The sequence below is a fragment of the Schistocerca nitens genome, chromosome 2, assembly GCF_023898315.1.
Source record: "Schistocerca nitens isolate TAMUIC-IGC-003100 chromosome 2, iqSchNite1.1, whole genome shotgun sequence".
Classification (NCBI taxonomy): Eukaryota; Metazoa; Arthropoda; class Insecta; order Orthoptera; family Acrididae; genus Schistocerca; species Schistocerca nitens.
This window is the reverse complement of record NC_064615.1, coordinates 318722948-318750124: the sequence shown is the minus strand read 5'-3', so window position 1 is coordinate 318750124 and position 27177 is coordinate 318722948. Positions and strand designations below refer to the sequence as shown.

General features: G+C 43.2%; 1 protein-coding gene across 2 annotated transcripts in view; it reads left to right on the top strand.

Moving 5' to 3' along the window:
- Nucleotides 1-27177, top strand: part of LOC126236099 (uncharacterized) — a 363570-nt gene that overhangs the window by 313566 nt on the left and 22827 nt on the right. The window contains exon 3 of one of the 2 annotated variants that reach the window (XM_049945169.1): nt 24118-24321. The exons of the other annotated variant lie outside the window; for it this stretch is intronic. Within the exon in view, the coding sequence (XP_049801126.1) occupies nt 24219-24321 (103 nt within the window). The 5' untranslated portion in view covers nt 24118-24218. The remainder of the gene's footprint in view (nt 1-24117; nt 24322-27177) is intronic. 2 annotated transcript variants of the gene reach the window in all.

The following is a 27177-nucleotide window of genomic DNA, read 5'->3' as shown; positions in this document are numbered from 1 at the left end:
AAAGCGCAACTGGTGCGTTTATCTGATTGCGAATGTGTCCTGAATTCTTTATTTTGAGAAACGAACCACTGGTCTGAAATGAGTAATTCAGGCGGTACGACTGTTCAGTGAGATGTGTGCGATGCGCATATTTGTAAATTGCTTCCGCTTCAGTTGACTGGTGTGAAACTTACCGGGAGATTAAAATTGTGTAAAGGACGTAGTCGAACCTGGGAGCTTCTTGTTTCGCGGACAAGTGCTGACGTACTAAGCTATCCCAACCACGATTCACTATCCCTCCTCGCCGAAGAGGTTGCAGTTTCGAGTCAAACCCCGGCAGACAGTTCTAATGTGGCACGAAGCTTCAAATCAGCGCACAATTCGCTCCAGAGTAAAAATTTGCTGGCTGGTGCATCGATGTCGGTGGCGGTGCTACTTTGAAAAACAATTCACTACTGTATGTGATGTGCACTCGGAGCAGTTTACCACTGTTTACATTTCGTGACTAGTTGTCTGAGATGAAACAGTGTTCGTTAAGGTCGCTTGTAGGTGCGTATTTAATGTACGGCGCAGCAGGATGTAGTGCCTTTCATCGTAAATGGGAAAATTCAGCGCTGTCAGTATTAATTTATGAAAAGCATGGTCGTTCTAATCGTAGCGAACTGGCAAACTTGTGGGCAAAGAGTTGTTCGCGCAGTAGAATTTGATGAGATGGTGTCGGATCGTGTGAGAGAAGATTCATCGATAAGCACCCATCCACCCATCAACTTGACTATCAGATACACACTGCTATGACTACAGTGCGACGAGTGTTGGTAGAGCTGCGCTTGATTCCTCTATCGCAAACGGTGTTTGCAAGCAGTGAGTTCAGATCATTCCGCCACTGTCGCTATGAGCTTATGTCGTGGCTGTTAGATGTGACGTCTTTATATCAATAAAAGAGAGAATATTCGTTTCAGACCATTAATTCCACATCTCAAAGTATTCGGATTAGAATGCTCCACCATCGGCATAACCCTGATTCTAAAGGATAGGGCAATCCTTGTATTCAGCATCAAGGCCTTGTGAAAGGGAGTATGCTTTAATACATAAACCGGGCAGAGCAGCAGAAGTATGCGACGAGAACGTGATGTGGCACCATCTGGTCGGTTCTGCCACGCGGAGCTGAACTGCTGCCAACAGCGTCGAGCGGACGTGACAGTCGTGAGCTGCCACGGCCGCTTCGGCGTGAAGTAAGGTTCCGCTGCCGTAAATGCGGCCGTAAACTCAGCCTACTGCAGTTCGCATTTCATGTTACACTCCTACTTCGCAAAGGAATACGTCAGTCAGTATCCAGCATCGTATCTGAAAGAAAATGCTATGCGTAGCGTGCTGTTGTGCATAGCTGTAGATCTTGTAACAAGAGGGAGGACGTTTTTTTTTTTTTCTAATCTCGGGCTAGTCATTGTTTTCTATACTTTTTCTGCATAACGCCGAGTAAAAAATAGGAAAATTAATCTTAATAGTCTGTCGTCAGTGACGTCAACGCCTTGGTTGAACATTGCTGAGGCAGAAAATTAGCCGTGCCCTTCTCATAGGAACCAACACAGCTTTCGGCTCTGTTATTCTGAAGACCTAAATCTTCTATATCTGCATATACATCTACGTTCACAATGAAGTGCCTGGCAGAGGGTTCATAATACCATATTCAAGCTTTTTCCCTTCCGTTCCACTCTCGAACACTTAATTTTTTTCATATGGGCTCCGATTTCTGTTACTTTATTACAAGGATTATTTCTTTCTGTATAGGCGGGCGCCAACAAAATATTTTCGCATTCGGAGGAGAAAATTGATGATGCAGATTTCGTGAAATATCGTGACGTAACGAAAAACACCTTTGTTTTAGTGATTGCCTCCGTAACTCGCGTATCCGTGACACACACTCCCTGTTCCGCGATAATATAAAAGTAGCTGCCTTGTTTGAACGTTTTCGATGTCCTCCGTAAAACCCATCTGATGCGAATCCCATAACGCGCAGTAATACTCCAGAAGAGGACGGACAAGCGTAGTGTAAGTAGTCTCTTTAGTAAATCTGTTGCATCTTTTAAGTGTTGTACCAATATATACCAGTCTTTGGTTAGCTTTCCCAGCAATATTATGTATGTGTCTCATCTGTCTTGTTTTATTTGTCTGCCCTTATACATTCAGTAGGCCACACTCTGACAGATAGTATTTTATGTTCAGACTGGAGGGCAGGGACATACCAACTGATCTGCCCTCTATTTTAGCAGACGAGGAGTCGTTTTACCGTGGAAATTTTAAGATTCTATGTTCTCGACCAGCTCCCTACATTATTAGGTAGGAGTTTGCTCATAAATTTTTAATCCAACCAGCTAGCCTTTCTTTCCTATGTTATTATTTTAGAATTTCCTCTGTGACCATATCCTGCTTTAATAAATTTTAGGGTATGACTGCGTTTACAATTTTTGCAGTTTGAACGATAAGAGCTAATGTCAATGATACGGGAGGGTGAGAGCCTGATTTTTGATCGGTAAACATTTCTTACGATGTTTTGTAAGATTTACACTTCTAGGCACGTTTCTTATATTTTGCTTTAAAAAAAAAGATGCTAATACATTATAACCTCCCCCACTGAGCACTCTAAATCTAAATCACTCCCCCCTCACCCTCGCCACTCAGACACACGTCAACACAGTATCTTCGCTATGAAAAGGGTCTTCTTTAATGTCCAGATGGCTATCTGCGCCATGAAGCATAGGTTCGGAACAATACTCTACATCACAGGTCCCTCAACCAGATACATCCGGACCTCGAGAACTGGACGATGAATGTAAATTAATCTCGCGCTGGAGGTCGGGAGGTTAACTTGCAGGCCGCAAGTGGTCACGTATGCCATAAGCCAACCACTTTTGTTTTAATATGACGAGGCACCAACAAATTACATCAACCTTCCTTTGGACATTTTAGGCTCCGTCGTGCTCTCTCTCGTTGATGAATCGGAGTAGACTTCCTCCTGTTTTCTTGGAAGCTGCTAACGAATTTACAGAGGACGACGTCCGAAAATATGTAAGAGAGCGCAAATTCTGTCTCTGGCAGAGAAAAATTGTGTTTATTAGATGAAAAATGCTCTGTTTGTTAACCGTTGAAAACAAATGTGCTAACTGTTTAAAAGCCTCCATGAACTGCGGGTAAATTTTCTTTGCCAGTAAACCGTCCAAAATAACGAAACATATGACGACTCGGCATCCCCGTTTATCCATTTCAGTGAATCACCCACACGACTATTTAAGACTTATACATAAAACCATTCCGCAGGTCACACGGACACTGAACTTATTGCACAATATGTACAAACATAGCAAAAATATAATTGATTGATATCAATGCAATCTCTGTATTAAACGTAGAATTTCTTATCTTGCTCTGTTATTTGCCAGCTTGGAGTTTTTAGGCATTTTTACACTTATTCATTGCAGAACATTCATGACAACTTAAGTGTAAAATTACAATTGATGTTCGCCAGAGACATAATTTGTGATGTGGATGGTGCTAAAAAGTAGTTGCCTAGAGAAAACAGAAATGTGAAAAGGGAATAAATCTTTCTTTAAAATGTGTTGTGAAACTAGACTGCACGAATGAAAGTGATCTACCGACGAAGTAGAAAATTTTTATTTATTTTATAAGATCAACTAAGAGTTTTGATGACTGTACATTTTTTGGTCGAGTTACAGAGGAGTGAAAGTGTTCCAAACTTCAGCCTAATAAATATGGAAAGAAAACGGAGAACACACAACTTAGTAAGCACACAGATTCATAAAATTAGGTATCGAGCTTAGTGGTAGGATTCGCTGGACCATGAAATTATAGAGATGCCTTCCTATCTTGTCATTCTACCACGCGAACCACAGTCTTTACAAAAACCTGTCTCCGTTGTGCGCAGTGAGATGGAGTTAATTTACTTATTCAGTAACAAAATGGACCTACAGCTAAATCTATGTAAGAAAATAATACGTTATCTTTGTGAAAGATTAATTCTTACCAATTCTGGGTAATTAGGATGACTCAAACTCATACATGCATTTCTTAATACTGATGTACACTATTTTTTCAGTCACCTAATTCAAGCATTAACCAACAGATAGCACTAACTTCAGCAGAGACCATGAAAGATCTCTTTAGTAAAACAAATTGCAAACTGAGCATGAGCTAAAACTTAAAATAAATTTAAGGGGATGTGATTATTTCACTTTTATGCGACAGATTGCGAATTTGGCACCCATAAATAATATCCATTGCAGTCAGGATAGCTAGAATAGAGATTTTTACACTGTTCTGCGTAACGTGTTGATGAATGTCTCGTTAGTTTTGTGCAGTAAAAACTCGAATGTCAGATTTTGTACGAATTATTCGAAAGACGCGTGTGATGTGATGTTACGTATTTACCTTTAATTTTTGTAAAATAATTGCGGTCACTATGGCTGCACAAATGGTGAGTGGATATAAAACATTATTCATTAGATTTCTCGGATACCGCAAAATTAAACTGACGCTAAATATTACGCCTCTGGTTGACGCGTACTTACACTCCTCAGCAACAGCTTCAGTCTTTGCAAAGAGCTCTGCCAGCCACAGTTCAATGGCAATAGTGTCTTCTTTTCTCAGCAGTGCCCAATAGTGGTTGGGTTTAAACGAAAAACAAAAACAAATCCAAGGATTAGTTCCCCTCCCGTAAGTTGCGCCAAGTCTGGTGGTAGTGGTAGTGGTGGTGGTGGTCGTGGGTGTCGTCGTCGTCGTCGTCGTCGTCGTCGTCGTCGTCTACAGTGTTTGATGCAGCTTTCCGTCCTACTGCCTTGAGCAAATCTCTTCATCTACGAATGACTACTGCAACGTACATCCGTTTCAGCCTGCTTTCTGTATTTGTCTCTGGTCTGTCTCTACAGTTTTACCCCCCCCCTCCCCCCAAACTACTTGTCTCTAATACTAAATTAATGATTTCTTTATGTTTCAGAATGTGTCCCTTACTGCTTGTTCAATGTACAGATTGAAAAACATCGGGAATGGGCTACAACCCTGTCTCACTCTCAGGTCAACGACTGCTTCCCTTTGAGGCCCCTCAACTCTTAAGATTGCCATTTGTTTTCTGTATGAATTCCAAATAGCCTTTCGCTCCATGTATTTTACCCCTGCCATCTTTAGAATTTGAGAGAGTATTCCAGTCAGTATTTTCAAAAGCTTTCTCTAAGTCTACAAATGCTATAAACATATGTTTGCCTTTCCTTAACCTATCTTCCATGAGAAGTCGTAGAGTCAGTATTGCCTCGCGTGTTCCTACGGGGATTGCCCAGAAAGTAATACACCGCTTTTTTTTTCTCAGCCGAAAATAATGCTACGAATGAGAAACGTTACCTATGTATTATTTGAAGTCTCCTGAGTGAGTGCGCCAAGTTACCGTCACTTCCGATAGATAGCTTAGCCGCAGGACAGTTTCAAAATGGCGTCTGTAGGTGTTACCTGACCTGTTGCAGCGAGCTGATGTCCTCATTCACGAGGGCAGACGCATTACGACTCGGCATTTTGAGGACGACGTGGAGATGATTTACACAGCGAAGCACTGGCTCCGCCACCAGGACGGGGATTCATACTGACAGGCTATATACGCCTTTGTTTAGCGTTGGGGGAAGGCCGTAGAACGGGATGGAGAGTTAGTATTTTGCAACTGTGACCTATTAAACTGATAGTTCGGTGATTTTCACACACGTTTCAGCACCTGATTTCTTTGAAGTTGGAATTATATTATTCGTGACGTCTGAGGGTGCTTCGCCTGTACATCTTGTGCTGGGGAGGGGAAGCAGGCTTCGGAGAATGGCATGCTGACTCTTTGTCGGAGTACTGATGGCCATGTTGAGCGTCCCACATCCAAAATCGTCACCATACATCTTTGCACACGAGGTGGACTACTTGTCATTGCTGCCTCCCCCAAAGCTATCATAGTTCTGATAGGATGCCATGTATTCCAGGTGCCTTGTTTTACTTAAGTTACTGTAATCAACAAAACTCGCAAATATTGTGGCGCAGCTTGCCCCGTTTGTGTAATGAACCTGCAATTAACATTGAAGAAGTTTCCTTGAAGATTCGCAGTAATGTTAAAACACTCGTCTTGAATTTGGTCTTTTTCCCGTTTGTAATTAAGGCAATCGTGGTTTTATAGGCACGAAAGAAATAAACATGCTCCTACCCCCTCTCAGAACAGAGCAGTGGCAGTTACAGAGAAACAAGTGACGCGATGCTACATTTTACTGGCCAGTTAAGGTAACTGCTACATAAACTGAGACTAAAGAAAATACATATCGCAATAGTTCATCTGTCCAGAAACCACAACGCCGTGCTTTTACTTCGCATGTTTCTCGTATCGTGTTCTGCCGCCGTCTCCACTTCTTGCGCCCGTACTTCCTCCTCTCTTCCTCCAGTCTTGCCGATTCCAGTGTTGTGCGATACACGTAGCTTGGAGGGGAAAAAAAAACTCTACGTAAATAATCCAGATGTCTGAGATAACAATTTTAAACTGCTTAGAGATAGCTGAATTTTAAACGGCTACGAGCCGGCCTCTGTGGCCGAGCGGTTTCAGACACTTCAGCCCGGAACCGCGCTTCTGCTACGGTCGCAGGTTCGAATCCTGCCTCATGTGTGTGATGCACTTAGGTTAGTTAGGTTTAAGTAGTTCTAAGTCTAGGGGACTGATGACCTCAGATGTTAATTCCCATAGTGCTTAGAGCCATTTGAACCATTTTTGAAACTGCTTAGAGTACTCTGTGCTGCACGTTAGCGCTGTTTTGTCATACTGGTTCTAAGAAGCTTCTAGTCTATCGGCGATCCGTTTGATTTTTACCGAGTCATTGCATTTCTAACATCAGTTTAATTGAATTTGGACAGTCGTATGGACGTCGCCTAACACCAAGAAAAATTCCACAGACGCTCTGTATACACCGTGATTCAGCTGCCCCTAGCTATGGATTTTATGCAACTCGCCACGTCTTCAAATACCACGTGCAAGATCTTCATATTCTCTCGTTCACTACACGCAACCTATTAGTCCTACAGAAAAAGTGAACAGTATCTTTTTGTAGGAAATTTAATGTAGTCAAAATATACTGGGATACGTTTCCACTACCGAGCGAGGTGACGCAGTGGTTAGACACTGGACTCGCATTCGGGACGACGGTTCAATCCCGCGTCCGGCCATCCTGATTTAGGTTTTCCGTGATTTCCCTAAATCACTCCAGGCAAATGCCGGGATGGTTCCTCTGAAAGGGCACGGCCGACTTCCTTCCCCATCCTTCCCTAATCCGATGAGACCGATGACCACGCTGTCTGGTCTCCTTCCCCAAAACAACCAACCAACCAACGTTTTCACTCTGCCTCAGTTTTCAAATTATTCAAGAAAAAACAAATGACCTTCAAAGGCGTTTTTCATTAATAACTCGAAAACTATGGCCTCCAGTAAAAACATATCCCACTGCAAAATTAACATTAACCTTCCTACAAAAAGGATATGTCTGTTTATGTGGTTTTTGAAGGTGTTGGGGTTGCATAAAACTCATAGGTAGGGGCAGCTGACTCACCCTGTCCACGATCCCATCATCTGCAAAGATGGTACGATTCTCCCAGGAAGTCCTAAGGTGTGAGGGAATGGTATTCGATTTGTGTTTAAACTTTAGAACAGGAAATACAGTTTTCACACTCCAACGACGGCTTGGCGAAGTACGAGTAACTACTGTTAAATACTGCACCTTACTTCAAAGAGGCACAGGTAAAGTACACTCTTTTTCAGTAGCCAACAGGTGTCTGCAAACAACGGTCGGAACGTTCTACCAATTGTTCAATTCCTCGACGATAGAAATACGCTCCTTGGTCACGGAGTCGTTAGAGAACCGCTGTCTGTTCGTCGTCGTCGGAAAACTAGATTGCTGCGAATCAGTTCCGCAGTTGGCTGAACGTTGCCTGCGGCGTATGTCGATGGCCTTACCGGTCAACATCACCCACGTCTGTGCGACCTTGGTCAAATTGTTGCCACTAGTTCACTACGGCGGGATGCGACATTTCATTTGATACATATACCGCCAGAATTTCCCGGTGGATCAATGTGCATTTTAGGCATTCTGTCCACGAGGATCTTACTGTCTCGTATACTTCAGCTTTGGAGAACGTTTCCAGTAGACGCGCGGTTTCTCTCTCACACTGTGATGCATAGTACCGCAGCATAAATGTGTGTTTACAAAACCCGAAACACGTACCCTCTTCTGACAACGTGCCAGACTTGTTACGCAGTGGTGCGGCATGTGTAACTGGGTTTCTGAAATTCCTACGTACCGGTTGGTTACAATTAAAGTGCTGCTACTCACAGTGGGGCTGTAATCATCGTATAGCAACGAAACTTGGTAGATATTATAATGAGTTAACGTAGAACCGATTTACACTGAAAGAAATTAGTTCAAACTTTGGCCACGAGTTACAAACCACACTGTGAATGCGAGAAAGACATATGCGAGGGTAATCCCGAAAGTAAGACCTCCTATTTTTTTTATGAGTACAGAACTCCGTGTGGCAGTTGGTCACACTTACGAAGAGTGCTTCACGCGCTGTGTGTAAACATGCGAACGCCGCGCTGAGGCGCTCAGTCTTGGCTTGGCAGCCGTTGAGAGTGGAGCTCCGGTTGGATGTTACCGCCAAGTGCGAATTGCGCGCAGTTACTCGGTTTTTGAACGCAGAGGGCACTGCGCCGATTGAAATCCATCGCCAATTGACGGAAGTGTATGGAGTCGTGCATGGATGTCAAAAATGTTCGTAAGTGGTGTAGAGAGTTTGCAGCTGGTCGGACCGAAATTCACGACGAACAAAGGACCGGGAGACCGTCAATTTCTGAAGAGACAGTGTTGAAGATTGAGCAAAGCATGCGTGAAGATCGGCGGATCACCCTGGATGATCTCTGCACGTTGGTTCCTGAGGTTTCCAGAAGCACCGCTCACTGAATTTTAACGGAAACATTGAACTACCGGAAGGTGTGCGCAAGATGGGTGCCACGCATGCTGACTGAGGACCACATGTGGCAACGAGTTGAAGCTTCCCGCGCTTTTCTTCGCCGCCTTGCAGCCGAACAGGGCAACTTTCGTCAGGGGTGACGAAACCTGGGCAGACCACTTTATACCTGAGACCAAGCAACAATCACGCCAGTGGCGCCATCCTCCTTCGCCAAAGCCGCGGAAATTCAAACACAATCTGCCGATAAAGTCATGACAACCGTTTTTTGGTCTCGGAAAGGAGTAATGTTGGTCGACTTTACGCTGACTGGGACCACAATTAACGCTGACAGTTACTGCGAGACTCTGAAAAAACTGAAACGGGCACTTCAGAACCGGAGAAGAGGAATGTTTAGCAAGGGCGTACACATTCTCCATGACAACGCTCGCCCACACATCGCTCGGCAAACCGTTGCTCTGCTGTAACAGTTTCAGTGGAACATAATGACCCACCCATCCAATAGTCCTGACTTGGCGCCTAGTGACTATCACCTGTTCCCTAAGTTAAAAGAACATTTGGCCGGAAAGCGATTCAACTCCGACGACGAAGTGAAAGAAGAGGTTTATAACTTTCTGAACAGCATGGCGGCGAGCTGGCATGACATGGGCATACAAAAACTGCCACAGCGTCTACAAAACTGCATCAACAGAAATGGTGATTATGTCGAAAAATAGCTAAATGTTCAAGCTCTAAACTGATGTAAACCATTGTAGAAATAAACAGGTCTATGTACTTATAAAGAAATTGGAGACCTTACTTTTGGGATTACCCTCATAGAAATGTTTTCGTATGTAATGTATTAGGAACGGGACGTGCGCACTGAAGATGAAACAAATGAGAAAGGCATGATGTTGATTTTATTATTAACCGCCGCTTATACAATTTGTTCAGTATGATCACCGGAGACATCAACGAGATGCTGTACAGCGCCGGATTTGCATCTTGTGGCCGAATTTAGAACTAATTTTTTTTCCACCGAAAATGGTTCTTACCAAGTTCAGTCGTCATACGATAATTACAGCGCACACTAGACCTCCGTGAGTAGCTGCTCTTAGATTATAACCCTGTATAAACTAGAATGGTTGGCCGGAGATCCGAACTCGACTCTCCCAGTGGCTTAATCATTGCGGATCCGCACTTGGTAATACGAAATTTGGGTCCTGCAGTAAAATAATGTATTCAGCGAGGACCAGGGGAAGGTAGACCTCCCCTTTCCCACCAAAGCAGAAAATCTTAATAAACAAAATTCGCACGCTGTCTTGCCACAGAGACAGACGGTTTATCCGTCATGCGTACAGCAAAACATCGGTAATTCGGGGTAATTGGGACAGCGTAGAGCTCGGATTTGTGGAAACTCGAATTGTGCAAAGAATGACAATTGAGAACTTTAAATTAGAAATAGATTCAGAGCTTGATGTTCGCAGTATTACAGTAAACAAATTTATTTAATCAGTAATCGTATTACTTTGAGCTTTTTTTTCCGAAATAATGATCTAGTAGTAGAACAGATTTTTACTGGAAACTCATACTTATTACATAAACTACACTATACAGTTCTTACAGCACACATTTTATTTTCGAAAAAAAACTAAAGTTTCTTGTTTTTGTGAGGAACGTCTGTTTTTACAGCGTAGTCTCGCCATCTTCGTAGAAGCCTGACGTCAGGTGGTGTCGCCACAGTCTGTTGTTACACGTAGCGCAGTGCTAATTGTAGTGCCGCTCTTCCATCACCATGACTTACTTTACTGGCACCAACGTCGTCCTCTTCATCACTAGAATCTCTGTTTCCTATATGTACAGTTTCGGTCACTTACTGCTGATCGTCTTGGTTCAACCACTCGAAATACCGAAGTTTTATTGTACTCATTGGCTGAAAGCAGGCAATCGTTGTAAATTTGTGCTTAAAATTATTTTTTCACCACATTTCATACGACATCTGCTCGATTGATGTAAATGTCCAATTGAAATATGAAGGTAAACGTACTGTGAATAAGCAGAACGCAAGTCCTCGGAAATACCGTTCAAAACACGAAATGCTCCGGATTGTCAAACACACAAAAGCTGCAGTCACAGCCCTTCCACAGACCTAAGTATCAGTTAATGGATCAAAAATGGTTCAAATGGCTCTGAGCCCTATGGGACTTAACTTCTGAGGTCATCAGTCCCCTAGCACTTAGAACTACTAAAACCTAACTAACCTAAGGACATCACACACATCCATGTCCGAGGCAGGATTCGAACCTGCGACCGTAGCGGTCGCACGGTTCCAGACTGTAGCGCCTACCCCTACTCCCATTTCGTGCATAGACAAGATAACTGCCCTTCATGTGACCAGTATGTTGCCCGACTTTCGTCACGACATGCAGTGTGACAGTTTACTCTGTGCTACTCACCGCATATACATGTGCTTGCGATATGATACTATTGGTTCTGTAATAAAGGTACGTTGTGGTTCTCAAGCTCAACCATTTTACATTCGTTTTAACAAGCCTGTTACACTTTTGCTGTTCAGTCTTTGTACATTTGTTTTTAATATAATTATTTTATACAAGTTTTTGTTGACAATTCTTCGTAGGACACCATTGTCCGCTTCTTATTTTGACGTTAGCTTACCAATGAAGCAAGCCTATTTCTCGTCCTAAGATGGCAGTATAAACTGTTGAAACTGTTAAACGAAACTAAACACAGTTTTTTGTGCAGCTGAAGGCTGACTTTTATCTTTGTTGAAAGGATGCTCTGCAGGCTGCTGAGCTACAGCTATTAACAAAATCATAAAAGGTTTGGGATTATGTTTAAAGTGTTGGAGTGCACTTATTCTCATATACTGAATGAATATAACGTGGTCAATTTGCGCTGCCTCAAGACACATACACAGTTTCTAATTGTACGCCCATTGCCCAGAAGGGACGGCCGGAATGGCCGAGCGGTTCTAGGCACTACAGTCTGGAACCGCGCGACCGCTACGGTCGCAGTTTCGAATCCTGCCTCTGGTATGGATGAGTGTGATGTCCTTAGGTTAGTTAGGTTTAAGTAGCTCTAAGTTCTAGGGGACTGATGACCTCAGATGTAAAGTCCCATAGTGCTCAGAGCCATTTTTTTTTGTTTTGTTTTGTAGCGCCTAGAACCGCTCGGCCAATCCGGCCGACAGTTAATGGATCCTTGTCCACCAAATCCAAAATGCTGCTTATTGGAGCGGCGGACCAGGCGTTCAGTTAAAAGTGTACAGGGTCACCGTTATTTGGGTATTTTAGCAGTTTAATGTTACTTATAGTAGATGTAATTTACAGCTAACGCTCGGGAAATCGGAGCTAACGTTTCCTTTTTCGACGAAGCACCTGCATTAACATTGGGAATTTCTGATTTTCGCCTTACATACTGTATCTAAGTAGTGTCCTGAGAAGTGACAACGCTTTGAACAGAACAGTAGCCTATTTCCCCAGGCGAACTGCGCTCTCCCGCTTCTACTGGGTAACAGGCCAACAGTGATATAATTACAGCTAATAGGGTCTACATTTCACTGACACACTGGTTGACTACCACTACATCGACTGGCGCCGATTATCATCACATTCGTTAGTTCTTCTCAGCTGTAACTTAAACATTCCCGAAAAAATGATTTCCAAAAATTATGTAAAACTAGAAAGACTGCTAATACAGTAAAATACTTCACAACATTTTTACTCTTGTATGATACAAATCATAATCAGGGCATTTTCGATGAATTTCGATCAATGAGCAAAGTGTTGAGACAACGGAAAACAAACGATTTTGTATTAATCTTATATTGTGCATATTTTCTTACTGGTTACATTCGTACCGAGCGAGGTGGCGCAGTGGTTAGCACACTGGACTCGCATTCGGGAGGACGACGGTTCAATCCCGTCTCCGGCCATCCTGATTTAGGTTTTCCGTGATTTCCCTAAATCGCTTCTGGCAAATGCCGGGATGGTTCCTTTGAAAGGGCACGGCCGATTTCCTTCCCCATCCTTCCCTAACCCGAGCTTGCGCTCCGTCTCTAATGACGTCGTTGTCGACGGGACGTTAAACACTAATCTCCTCCTCCTCCTGGATACATTCGTCCAAGTATACAAATGTGTCGAAGTATATACACAAATCAAAGAATGTTTTGCATAACCCCAGTTCCCAATAAAACTCCTGAAGATAGACGTTGACTGTGGATACTGTATCACACAGTCCCTGTGATTGATCAGAGACGTCACTAAACCCGCCCAAAGATCTAAACAACTATGCATGAGCAGCGCCTATTAGACGGAGGGGGTCCGACTGCCGATCAGTTCCACGGCTCGTGTTCAACCATGCCTAGACGGTCAATACCGCGGTTCGATCGCGTCCGAATTGTTACTTTGTGCCAGGAAGGGCTCTCAACAAGGGAAGTGTCCAGGCGTCTCGCAGTGAAGCAAAGCGATGTTATTCGGACACGGAGGAGATACAGAGAGACAGGAACTGTCGATGACATGCCTTGCTCAGGCCGCCCATGGGCTACTGCTGCAGTGGATGTGACCGCTCCCTACGGATTATGGCTCGGAGGAACCCTGACAGCAATGTCACCATGTTGAATAATGCTTTTCGTGCAGTCACAGGACGTCGTGTTACGACTCAAACTGTAACTGTGCGCAATAGGCTGCCTGAAGCGCAACTTCACTTCGAAGTCCATGACGAGGTCCATCTTTGCAACCACGACACCATGCAGTGCGGTAAAGATGGGTCAAACATGCCGAATAGATCGCTCAGGAATGGCATCACGTTGTCTTCACCGATGAATGTCGCATATGCCTTCCACCAGACAATCGTCGGAGACGTGTTTGGAGGCAACCCGGTCAGACTGAACTCGTTAGACACACTGTCTAGAGAGTGCAGCAAGGTGGAGGTTCCCTGCTGTTTTGGGGTGGCATTATTTGGGGCTGACGTACGCCGCTGGTGGTCATGGAAGGCGTCGTAACGGCTGTACGATATGTGAATGCCATTCTCTGACCAATAGTGCAACCAATATCGGCAGCGTATTGGCGAGGCATTCGTCTTCATGGACGACAATTCCGCCCCCATCGTGCACATCGCTCCTCTAGTGTGTCCAGCATGTTCTCCAGACATGAACCCTATCGAATATGCCTGGGATAGATTGAGAAGTGCTGTTTATGGACGACGTGACCCACCAACCACTCAGCGCGATCTACCAACAGTGCCTTGACGAACTTGTGGATAGTATGCCACGACGAATACACAGGCATACATCAATGCAAGAGGACGTGCTACTCGGTATTAGAGGTACCGGTGTCTACAGCAATATGGACCACCACCTCTGAAGATCTCGCTGTATGGTGGTGCAGCAATAAAAAGGGGCGGAAGTGATGTTTATATTGATCTCTCTTCAAATTTTCTGTACAGGTTCCGGAAATCTCGGATCCGAGGTGACGCAAAACTTTTGTTGAGGTATGTAAATAAACTGCCAGAACTTCAGAGGCCTGTAGGATTCGTGTTATATAAGCTTCGTACGATGCTGTAGCCGAGAAAAGAAGGGAACCAGCGGATAAATGCTCTTGTTCGAACTCATCAATGCGAATATGTTTTTCTTGAAAAGAATGACAGAAAAGTGGCAGCCAGTTGCCTAAAGTCCTCATTCCGCTTTCCTCAACAAAAATTTTGTCAGGCGAACACATTTGCGCTTTTTTGTGCTGAATGAGAATAAGAGAGACAGTGGCGGTGGGAAAGAGGGGGGACAGTGCCAGTGGCAAGAAAAGGGAGAACACATTGATGGTGGGAGGGAGAAAGTTTCAATGAAAGAGAGAGATGGATTAAGGCACACACAGTGGCAGCGAAAGAGAGAGGAGATACTGGTGGTTGCTGAGAGATAGTGGTAGTGAAAGACAACAGGAGCTGCATGGGGATAGAAGCAGTGGGAGAGAAAGAGGAGACAGTGGAAATGGAACACAGATTAAAGGACACCATACATAGGCTTGGAGGGGAGGAAGGGGTCTGGAGCCTCCCACACTGACTAACGTTAACGCTTAGGTATAGGGGAGGGTGCATTTTGGAACGAAATTGTAAACACATGGGTATAGGGGAAACGGTAAGTTGACCTCCCCCCACACAGAATTTTTGATTTGCCGAGGTATGGTGCAGACAGTGGCAGTGCAAAAGAGGACAAAAGGGGACAGTGTAAGGGAGAGGACACAGTGACAATGGAATACACTGTAATTCAATGGGAGAAAACTGAGATAGTGGGAGAGGGCACCGCCATCTTACTGCCACTGTTTACGTCTGAGTATGCAGGCTTCACCACAAAGAGAGACTGCATAAAATGATTAGACCGTTCTGTGATAAAAGTGCGGGAATATGTTAGCATGCCAAAATATTTGATGAGGATGGCGGAATGAGGACAGAGGCAGCTGGTTCCCCACTTTCATATCAGTCTTTTCAGGAGGAACATATTCGCCTATTTATGCTCCGACAGGAACATTTTTCCGCTGGTTTATACTACGGTTTTAACCGTTTAACGAGATACTGCTGACGGAATTATAGCGAATTAACAGTTGTTCATGGTGCAACAAGTTAATCGGAGCATGCGGTAGTCACCCGCATGCGGTAGTCACACACATGCATCATCGAGCCACTATTAGCAGTATTTCGTTGCATTTGGATGCAGTGTTACCGAATATTACAGAACATTTGAACATTCGGAAAAATTACATAATTTTCTGATGTCGATAAGAAACACCAAAGAAACTGGTATAGGCAAGCGTATTCAATTACAGAGATATGTAAACAGGCAGAATACGGCGCTGCAGTCGGCAACGCCTATATAAGACAAGTGTCTGGCGCGGTTGTTGCATCGGTTACTGCTGCTACAACGGTAGGTTATGGAGATTTAAGTGACATTGAACGTGGTGTTATAGTCGGCGCACGAGCGATGGGGCACAGAATCTCCGAGTTAGCGATGAAGTGGGTATTTTCCCGTACGACCATTTCACGGGCGTACCGTAAATACCAGGAATCCGGCAAAACATCGAAACTCCGACATCGCTGCAGCCGGAAGAAGATCCTGCAAGAATGGGACCAATGATGACGGATGAGAATCGTTCAACGTGACTGAAGTGCAAGCCTTCCGCAAATTGCTGCAGATTCCAGTGCTTGGCCATCAACAGGTGTCAGCGTGCGAACCATTCAACGAAACATCATCGATATGGGCTTTCGAAGCCGAAGACCCACTCGCATACCGTTGATGACTGCAAGACACTAAACTTTACGCCTCGTCTGGGCCGTCAACAGAGACATTGAACTGTTGATGACTGGAAACATGTTTCCTGGTCGGACGAGTCTCGTTTCAAATTGTATCGAGTGGATGGGTGTATACGGGCATGGACGTAACCTCATGAATCCATTGACCATACATGTCAGCAGGTGACTATTCAAGCTGGTGGTGACTGTGGGCAATTCCAGCACGACATTGCGACACTCTAAACGTCCAGAATTGCTACAGAGTGGCTAGAGGAACACTATTCTGAGTTTAAACACTTCCACTGGCCACCAAACTCCCCAGACACGAATATTATTGAGCTTATCTGGGATGCCTTGCAAAGTGTTGTTCAGGAGACATCGCCATCCCCTCATACCCCTACGGATTTATGGACAGTGCTGCAGGATTCATGGTGTCAATTCCCCCTACATGCCACGTCGTGTTGCAGCACTACTGCGTCCTCGCGGGGGCCCTACATGGTATTAGGCAGGTGTAATAGGTCCTTTGGCTCTTCTTTATCTTACTTACAGGGTCTGCAAATGCGTTTGCTTCAGCTGTTATTCTTACCACGGAAAAAGTAAACTATTGAATTTGGTCTGTTACTATTCATCACAGAATATCTTCTATGAAATTTGTTGACTTAGTTTCGCGTATTAAGCTAGGTAACGTCATTTTTCTACAAAAGTGGAGAAAGACAGGCTTCCTGATTACAGAAATGACACTGAAGAGTGTGCTTCCAGTGATTAATATTCTTTCCGAGCACATTTCCTGCCTTCACATTTCTGATTTCCACACACATTTTCAATCAGAATTAGTCGATTTCGGTACCTACAAATTTAAATAATATTTACAAATATATTTGCAATTGTCATTGAATTCAATTACAGTAACTTCAGAGAAAGAAAACAATAGCACACGTGCGTGATGTACCCTTGCTAATATCATGCTCTAACTTTAACACTGATGTTGCAGTAAGTCCTGTCAGCACTTTTATTGCAATATACAGTTTCCTATGACAATATACAGCTCATCCCAGTGCAAGCTCAAAACGACGCATTATTGGACATTGTTTCATTAAGAAAAATGTTTAATTCCATGCCCTCTATTATTTCAGGAACCTAGTAGTAGCTGTTATGATATACTTTGTATAATGTGGTATTACAATCCAAATTATTTGGAATGTAGAAAAAACAATTTGTCATAAACCGCGTACACAGTTTCCTATTGCGGCTTTGAAAGAACTAATACCCTAATCAGATGAAAATCATGAATGAGTGTGCAAAGGGTAAACATATCGAGAAGGAATACTAGTGCTATGATGCGTTTTAATGGAGTATAAGATTGAAAAAATAGTAATAAATTATTTTGAAAAATAGTGACGAAGACAGTTGTCAGGATCCGAAGACCACCACAGCTAGGGAACTGGATGATAGTTCAATCATGACGTCCTCCATAACAAGGGAGAAAACTGATATGACTGAAAAGCTTACAGGTTCGGCTCCAGATGCTACTCAATAATGAATTATTGTAAAATGTATGTGCGCTCCCCTTCCCAATGAACCACGGATCTTGCCTTTGGTGGGGAGGCTTGCCCGACGCAGCGATACAGATAGCCGTACTGTAGGCGCAACCACGGCGAAGAGCTCTCGGTTGAGACGCCAGACAAATGTATGGTTCCTGAAGAGGGCCAGCAGCCTTCTCAGTAGTTGCAGGGGCAACAGTCTGTATGATTTGACTGATTTGGCCTTGTAACTTCAACCAAAACGGCCGTGCTGTGCTGGTAAACGAACTGCTGAAAGCAGTGGGGAAACTATAGCGCGTCCGAGCGTGGAATGTCAGATTCATTAATCGGGCAGACAGGTTAGAAAATTTAAAAAGGGAAATGGATAGGTTGAAGTTAGATATAGTGGGAATTAGTGAAGTTCGGTGGCAGGAGGAACAAGACTTCTGGTCAGGTGAATACAGGGTTATAAATACAAAATAAAATAGGGGAAATACAGTACTAAGTTTAATAATGAATAAAGAAATAGGAACGTGGATAAGCTGCTTTGAATAGCACAGTGAACGCAATACAGTAGCCAACATTGGCATGAGACCCATACCCACCATAGTAGTAAAAGTTTATGATGAGATAAAAGAAATCATTCAGATAGTTAAAGTAGACGAAAATTTAATAGTCGGAATTCGATATTAGGACAAGGAAGAGAAGGAAAGATAGGTGAATGTGGAATGGAGGAAAGGGATGAAAGAGGAAGCCGCCTGGTAGAATTTTGCACAGAACGTAATTTAATCATCACTAACACTTGGTTTAAATATCATGAAGGGAAGGTTGTATACGTGGAAGAGGCATGGAGACACCGGTGGGTTTCAGATTCATTATATAATGGTAAGACAGAGATATCGGAACCAGATCCTAAATTGCAAGACTTTTCAGGGGCAGATGTGGACTCTGACCACAATTTATTTGTTATAAACAGCAGATTAAAACTGAAGAAACTGCAAAAAGGTAGGAATTTAAGGAGATGGGACCTGGATAAACTGAAGGAACCAGAGGTTGTAGAGTGTTTCAGAGGAAGGATTAGGGAACGATTGACAAGGACAGGGGAAAGGAATACAGTAGAAGAAGAATGGGTAGCTTTGAGAGATGAAATAGTGAAGGCAGCAGAGGATCAAGTAGATAAAAAGATGAGGGCTAGTAGAAATGCTTGGGTAACACAAGAGATACTGAATTCATTTGATGAAAGGAAAAATGTAAAAAAAATAAGATCGGGTAGCACAAAATGGCTAAGCAGGAATGGCTAGAAGACAAATGTAAGGATTTAGAAGCATATATCACTTGGGTAAAGATAGATACCACCTACAGGAAAATTAAAGACCTTTGGAGAAAAGCGAACCACCTATGTGAATATCAAGAATGGGAAACCAGACCTAAGCAAAGGAGGGAAAGCTGAAAGTGGAAGGAGTATATAGAGGGTATATACAAGGGAGATGGACTTAAAAGCAGTATTATAGAAAGAGAAGTTGATGAAGATGAGGTGGGAGATATGATACTGTGTGAAGAATTTGAGAGAGCACTAAGCCTCCTCATCCAAGATAGGTTAAGGAAAGACAAACCTATGTTTATAGCATTTACAGGCTTAGAGAAAGCTTTTGACGATGTTGACTGTAATACTCTGCCTCAAATTCTAAAAGTGGCAGAGGTAAAATACAGGAAGCGAAAGGCTACTTGCAATTTGTAAGAAACCAGACGGCAGTAATAAGACTCGAGGAGCATGAAAGGGAAACAGTGGTTGATAAGGGAATGAGACGGGGCTGTAGCCTATCCCCGATGTTGTTCAATATGCATATTGGACAAGCAGTAAAGGAAACAAAAGAAAAATTTGGAATAGGAATTAAAGTCCAGGGAGAAGAAATAAAAACTTTGACAGAATAAAATTGTTATCGGCAAACCTCAGAGACAGCAAAGGACTTGGCAGGGCAGTTGAACGGAATGGACAGTGTCTTGAACGGAGGATATAAGATGACCAACAAAAGCAAAACGAGGATAGTGGAACGTAGTCGAATTAAATCAGGTGACTCTGAGGGCATTATATTAGGAAGCGAGACATTGAAAGAAGTAGATAGGTTTTGTTATTAAGACAGCAGAGAAACTGAGGCCGAAGTAGAGAGGATATTGAATGTAGGCTGGCAACGGCATGAAAGGCGTTTCTGAAGAAAAGAAATTTGTTAACATCGAATACTGATTTGTCAAGAAGGCTTTTCTGGAAGTATTTGTGTGGAGTGTGGCCATGTGTAGGAGTGAATAACGGACGATAAACACTTTAGACAAGAAGAGAATAGAAACTTTTGAAATGGGGTGCTACAGAAGAATGCTGAATATTAGATGGGTAGATCTCGTAACTAATGAGGAGGTACTTAATAGAATTGGGGAGAAGAGAAACTTGTGGCTCAACCTGGCTAGAAGAAGGGATAGGTTTGTAGGACACATTCTGAGGCATCAAGGGATCATTAATTCAGTATTGGAGAGATGCGTTGGGGGGGGGTAAAAATCGTAGAGGGAGATCAGTAGATAAATACCGTAAGCGGATTGAGAAGGCAGACCACCACGACAACAGCGTGCACGCTCCATTTAATTTAACTTTTAATTGGTTGATTTACTTCTAGTTCAATTTAAAACAAAAGGCTGAGTATTATACTGATTCGTACAATCATGAAATGTCTACTGCCAGTAATGCTGCGATTTGGTGTTCTCAATGTGCGACCCTTTCTTGCGGGAAATGTTTGAATGACAGTATCAAGTCTAGTTGCCTCGCCAAATTATATTCAGTCGCCAAGGTTCCCAAATCTTTGATGCATGGTTGATCTGAGACAACTTTAACACGAGTCAGAGTGTTGTATAACCTTTGTGGTTCAGGTGTAGTTATTGGAAGAATGTAATCCACGTTTGGAAACAAGTTTAAATTGTTAAGCTTGTGCATTTTATTAAAGAGCTCTAATGGCGCCAAAGTAATGTATTCAAAGTCTGATTTACGAATTGTTTTCAAATATTTAACATCTTCTAATCCTGTTATCATTATGGTATTCATTGATAAATAACTTGCATTCTTCAGCGACCTGGTTGTCAGTCATCTTTGAGCATTTCCGCGAAACCCAAACGTTTCGTCTAAAATCTTCACTATTTCTTATTTTGTTTTCAATGTAGACACTAGATTGTGAATAATGACTTAAAATACATTTAACTTGACTAAAACTAATGAATGCACATCAGTTACTTCATTCTTGGTTTCATCATGGAATGACTTCCTCTTCTTAGTGCACACATCCGGAAATTCAGGATCGATATTGATAGCACCGGGAACAAGCTTAGATCAAGGAGGACGGCGTCCCAATTTTCAGAAGGTATTTTAAATCATTTAATAAGCTCTCAGTGTCTTACCTCAACATCAATGGTGGTACATCGAGCTTGTAATAATTTGCTCCTGTAGTTAGTTGGTACCAATAACTTCAGCCAAACTGACGTCATGATCAAGTACTTGAATGATGTCATATAATTCAAAACACTCCGTTATCAAAGAACGTTACAGCTGAAAAATTTAACTTACTGAGTGTTTCAACAGCAATGGCAATCTTATCCAAGTGAGCTGCAACTGATATTGTAGCGTCAACCCGAGCACTCTAACGCTTAGCAGACTTAGAATGTTAAGAATTTCCAACACACTGTTTCAGAATTCCCCATCTACGTAGACTGCTGCTGAACGGGTTGTTAAAAAAGAACCGTTCCGAAGAATGTGTGTGCTATATGACAACTGTCAGCTGCGTGTACTCCATAAGCCTAAGGCTATCATACGCTGGCACAGAAAATTTTGCAAGATGATTTCACTGAAGAAAATGTATCTGAGGTCTTTCATGATACCGTCTAATATCATTCCTGATAGCACAGCCGGCAGGAGTGGCCGAGCGGTTCTAGGCGCTACCGTCTGGAACCGCGCGACCGCTACGGTCGCAGGTTCGAGTCCTGCCTCGGGCATGGATGTGTGTGATGTCCTTAGATTAGTTAGGTTTAAGTAGTTCTAAGTTCTAAGGGACTGATAACATTAGAAGTTGAGTCCCATAGTGCTCAGAGCCATTTGAATCTATTTTTTTATTTTTTTTATTTTTAGCATAACCTTGTTCGTGGCATTCGCTGATTGCAATTGTTTCACAAGTGTTGATCGAATTAAGCAACTCTCGTTTTCTGATTACAATCTAAGATTCCTGAAACCGATAACTTATTTCATATTTATCCATTTCCTTCTTGAATCAAATATAATGCTAGATGAATGTTGTTTGTTCGATAAGGCTTCTCATATTCTCTCGGTTCCAAGACAGTTCTCCTGACATGATGGGCACAACTACAAATAAATTCATCCTGGGTATCACTTAACGGATAATGCACTTGTAAACGCTTTACAGCTGCTTGTCGGTCTCTTGAACTTGCTAATGTGTTTTGCAAGTACTAGATGATAATGAATCAAGACCTCGGAAATGTTTCGAGGAAATGCCAATTAATTGGATCTCCAATTTTGGGAGCCGAACCTCTAAAGGCCAAGCGTCTTTGACCAAGAAATAATGTCACATCAAATAACACGAGATTTCCCATGTATTTGGCTGTTCTATGGACGAACAAAAGAACGTAATTACCTCGTTACTTCTGAGCATCAGCATGGTCAGTGTACCTCTTAATGTCATTTCATTTCTTCACTTTTACGCTTCTTCCAGGGCAGCTGTATTTTGACAGAAATATTTTAGTCTGTGTTTACTCTTGAATGCAAAATATTTTCTGTATACTGGTGCACGTTGACCTCATAAAATCACCTTGTGATGGAATCAGAAGTACCTTGTCTTTGGATGTTGTTGACAAACCTACGAAATTCTAAAATTTCACCGCTGTTGGCCTGTGCATCTGTTGGGGAAATGTATTGATATGATTTCCAACAAAATTTAAAGAAATCACATTATCAACTCAATCACAAGGTGGTTGTATTTCACGATTGGGAAAGAATATATCGTGCATCCAAGATTACACACGAAACAGAATTGTATGCAGTTGGCCCGTATGACTCCCAAACCGAAGAACTGAAGTGAAAAGGAACTAGATTGGTTATGGTGGTGCTGGGTTAATGTTCTTACATTTATTATATGATACAAAATTTGTTTTACAATAGCAGAAAGGTATTTGCGAACTTAGCACCCACGGGGATTCGAACCCTTGAAAGGCTTGGGTCTCCGGGATTTTGCCCCCCTCCCATTCCCTCCCACCCTCTCTCGTCGGGCCAGACAGAGTGTTAAATACCTTTTCAGGAAAATTATTTACAGTTACAGGTGCTACGTGTTGTAGATTTTGAGAACATGATTCCAAATACTTTCCAGTTTCTTGCAGGTTATATACAGTAATGAAGTGTTGCAATCTTCTGCTGATCTGATAATTCCCTGCTTCAGGCACTGTAATAGTTCACATACATAAGGCTTATAATCTGAAATGGGTAAATAATCCTTAATCTCGTATAGATGCATCTAAATTTTTGCCTTACTACAACATGGCGAACGACGGAGACGATAGAAATTCGCAGGCACGCAGCATTTCTCTACTCAGAGACCACCAAATTAGTGTAAAGACGTGTGTTCTAGGAGGAACAGTTCGCTATCGGACACTGATTTCTGTTCAAAATCAATTATATACCCGGGGCTGTGTATAACTCTGAGAATTGGAAAGGGAATTTAGGAACCCGTCGTGTACCTCCTTGTAACGATAAACGAATAATATTTTTATAGTGACATTTGTGCTGGAGCCTCGTAAGTGAAAATAGTCTATATTCATCGTACTGCCTGCGAAATGTCTGTTGTACATTTCGTACATGAGACAGGTGGGATCTTGATAAAAACGAAATAGCAATAAGAAAAATCTGCTGTAACAACGTTCGAACGGTTGCCTCAGTTGCAGGTGGTACCAGTTAAACGGACCATTACGTGTGTACACGGCTCACACCATACCGAGCACGAATGTCAATGAGCTAATGTGTGACTCAAGCTTAACACATCAGGTGGAGCACGAGGGTCGTTCACATTATCTGGCAGTTGTAGATCTACACGTTACCGCAATCGGGGGACTCGTACTTACTGTACTGTTGTGACTGAGCGACTAGCACTTGTCGCGAGCGCCATTCTGAGCGACGGTCAGCAGGTGCTACCTGGTGGCGAGTTTTGTTACTATGACAGTAGAACCGGAAAAAGCAATGAGGGGCATTGGTGTTGGGGCACCTGTTATATTGTAGGAGGAGGCGCGGTGGGAGAGTGACGAGGTCTGAGCGCGTGTGTGTATGGCGTGCGGAAAGCGAGGTGGCACGACAAGCTTCGCTCGCGGGACGTGCGGGCGATGAAGCCGGACGCGACCCACAACAGGGCCGATGGCGGTGGCGGCGGCGAGCGGCGCGCGACGCGCCGGCCGCAAAGGGCCCGCCGGCTGACGCGCCGAGCAGGTAGGACGGACAACCCCTAACCTCGCTAACACGGCTGGTCTGCATGGGGCTTGCTCCTACTAAAGTAGACGAGCTACACAAAACGCTTACTTTCTGCATGGCAAAACGCTCGAGGAGACTCTTCATAGCAATCAAGAGGCTTTCGGTGTATTGATTTTCTCTTGTAACACATCCGAATCTTACACATTCATCTACATTGTGGAAGAGTACAACAGTCCACTGATATTACTAATAATTTCAACATTAAATAAATGCGAAGAAAGTGCGACTTTCCTCGCATCGTATTCAATATGTACCACGTATCGTAGTTAGCGCCCGTGTTTCAAAATATTGAAGCATTGTTATAAAAGAAACCATTCGGAGTACTTAATTCGATGCCAGCTCGCTTTGAAAACGAAACATTCTACCAAAAGAAGCAGCAAATAACGACTCACGCTAACTTCTTTGTGTTGCGCGAAATTTACGCTGCAGTTGAACAAAAATTGCGATGTGCAAGCAGCCTAGGCCTCTCTGGGTCAGTTTCACCACAAGCATTAATACGTATTAAACCAGTACACTTCTCGTTGAAAATAGTACTTGGGTACATGTAAAAGATTCGTAGTTGGAAGTCAAGCACACTAAACACCGGCCTCTATGCGTGGTATCGCTTGTTGAAAAGTTGAGTACAGTATCTTCAAGCGGTTATGAAGCATTAAAGAGGTTCATATTTTCCGCGGGTCATACACCATAGGCAAATGAAACATCTCTTCGTTGTTTCAGTATTTTCTCTGCAGTAAATTGCCGATACGAGCCATGTCTGTGAGACTTTCGTTCAAAGTGATAAGAGGACATCGTGACTCATTGTGGTGTCCTGAACAGGCGCTGTTCTTCAGAGTAGTGTGAATAGTGGGTATTAGGAGCTGTCAAGGAAATTTAAATTTGACATACGTACATCTAGTTGGGCTACCGATTTTAATGCACTTAAAGACGTCTTATTTACATGTTCCTTTCTCATCTCATTATAGTACATTCCTAAAACGTACTAATCTTGCCTGCATACATGCCGTGGAAGTGCTAACACGACAAAATGAGATAAATTAGGGCGATACAGAAGTGTACAGGCTAACTTTCTCCTCGCGCGCTTGCATTACAGAAGGCAAGAAAGTAACAAAGTAACAAGCCCCCTCCGCTGTACATGTTACGGTGCAAATGAACGTGTTCTAATCGACTAAACGACCAAAAAGCCTCTGAAAGAAATACGGACTACAAATATGGCTTGTAGGTAATGTGGTAAATTCAATTCCACGTTGATTAGTAAATTAGAAAATGACTGAAACCCATATCTAATTATAGTTTTAACCTTCTACAGTGACAAGTGGATTTGACTTCATAAACCAGTCAGCAGTAATTGAGGGTTACCCAAGGAGGAGCAGAAAGAAGCACGTTGCGAACAAAAAGAGAAATGAGAGTGAATTAATGGCTAAGTGGAATGACAGGTGTCTGGTATCGCTTATGGAACTGAACTGAAAATAGAGTATTTTGTGACAGTTCCCTTGTATATCATTGTTGTTAACAAAATGAAATTTTCACTCTGCCGCGGAGTGTGCGCTAATATGAAACTTCCTGGCACATAGAAACTTTGTGCCGGACTGAGTCAGTAACTCACGACCTTTGCCTTTCGTGGGCAAGTGCTCTGCCGACTGAGCTAACCAAGCACGACCCACGACCCGCCTTAACAGCTTTACTTCCGCCAGTACCTCATCTCCTACCTTTCAAACTTAGAAAAATTTTCTTGCGGAACTAGCACCCCTGAAAAAAAGGATTATGTGGAGACATGGCTTCGCCGCAGACTGGGGGATGTTATCAGAATGAAATTTTCACTCTGCATGAGTGCTAGTACTGCAAGTTTCGCAACAGAACTTCTGTGATGTTTGGAAGATACGAGATGACATACTGGTGGTAGTAAAGCTGTGAAGGTGGGGTCGTGAGCCGTACGTAGGTAGCTCAGTCGGTAGAGCCCCTGCCTAGGAAAGACAAACGTCCCGAGCTAGAGTCTCGGTCCGGCATACGGTTGTTACCTGCCGGGTAGGTTCAACATTGTTCTTGATTCGAATAGAGAATAAAAGGCGTAAAACTTCTAATATTACGTGTGATACAATACGGCAATAATACACTGAAGCGCCAAATAAACTGGTAAAGGCATGCGTATGCAAGTACAGATACGTAAACAGGCAGAATACGGCGCTGCAGTCGGCAACGCCTATATGAAAGTGTCTGGCCAATTACTGCTGGTACAATGGCAGGTTATCAAGATTTAAGTGAGTGTTACAGTCAGCGCAAGAGCGATGGGACACAGCATCTCAGAGGTAGCCTTGAGGTGAGGATTTTCCCATATGACCATTTCACGTGTGGACCTTGAATATTAAAAATCCGGTAAAATATCAAATCTCAGACATCACTGCGGCCGGAAAAAGATCCTGCAAGAACGGGACCGACGACGACTGAAGAGCATCGTTCAACGTTACAGAAGTGCAACCCTTCAGCAAATTGCTGCAGATTTCAATTCTGGGCCATCAAAAAGTGTCAGCATGCGAACCATTCAACAAAATATCATCGATATGGACTTTCAGAGCCGAAGGTCCACTTGTGTAACCTTCAAGACTGCACGACACAAAGCTTTACGCCCCGCCTGGTCGGACGAGTCTCGTTTCAGATTGTATCGAGCGGATGGACGTGTACAGGTATGGAGACAACCTCATGAATCCATGAACTCTGCATGTCAGCAGGGGACTGTACAAGCTGGTGGAGGCTCTTTAATGGCGTGGAGCGTGTGCAGTTGGAGTGATATGAGACTCCCGATACGTCTAGATACGACTC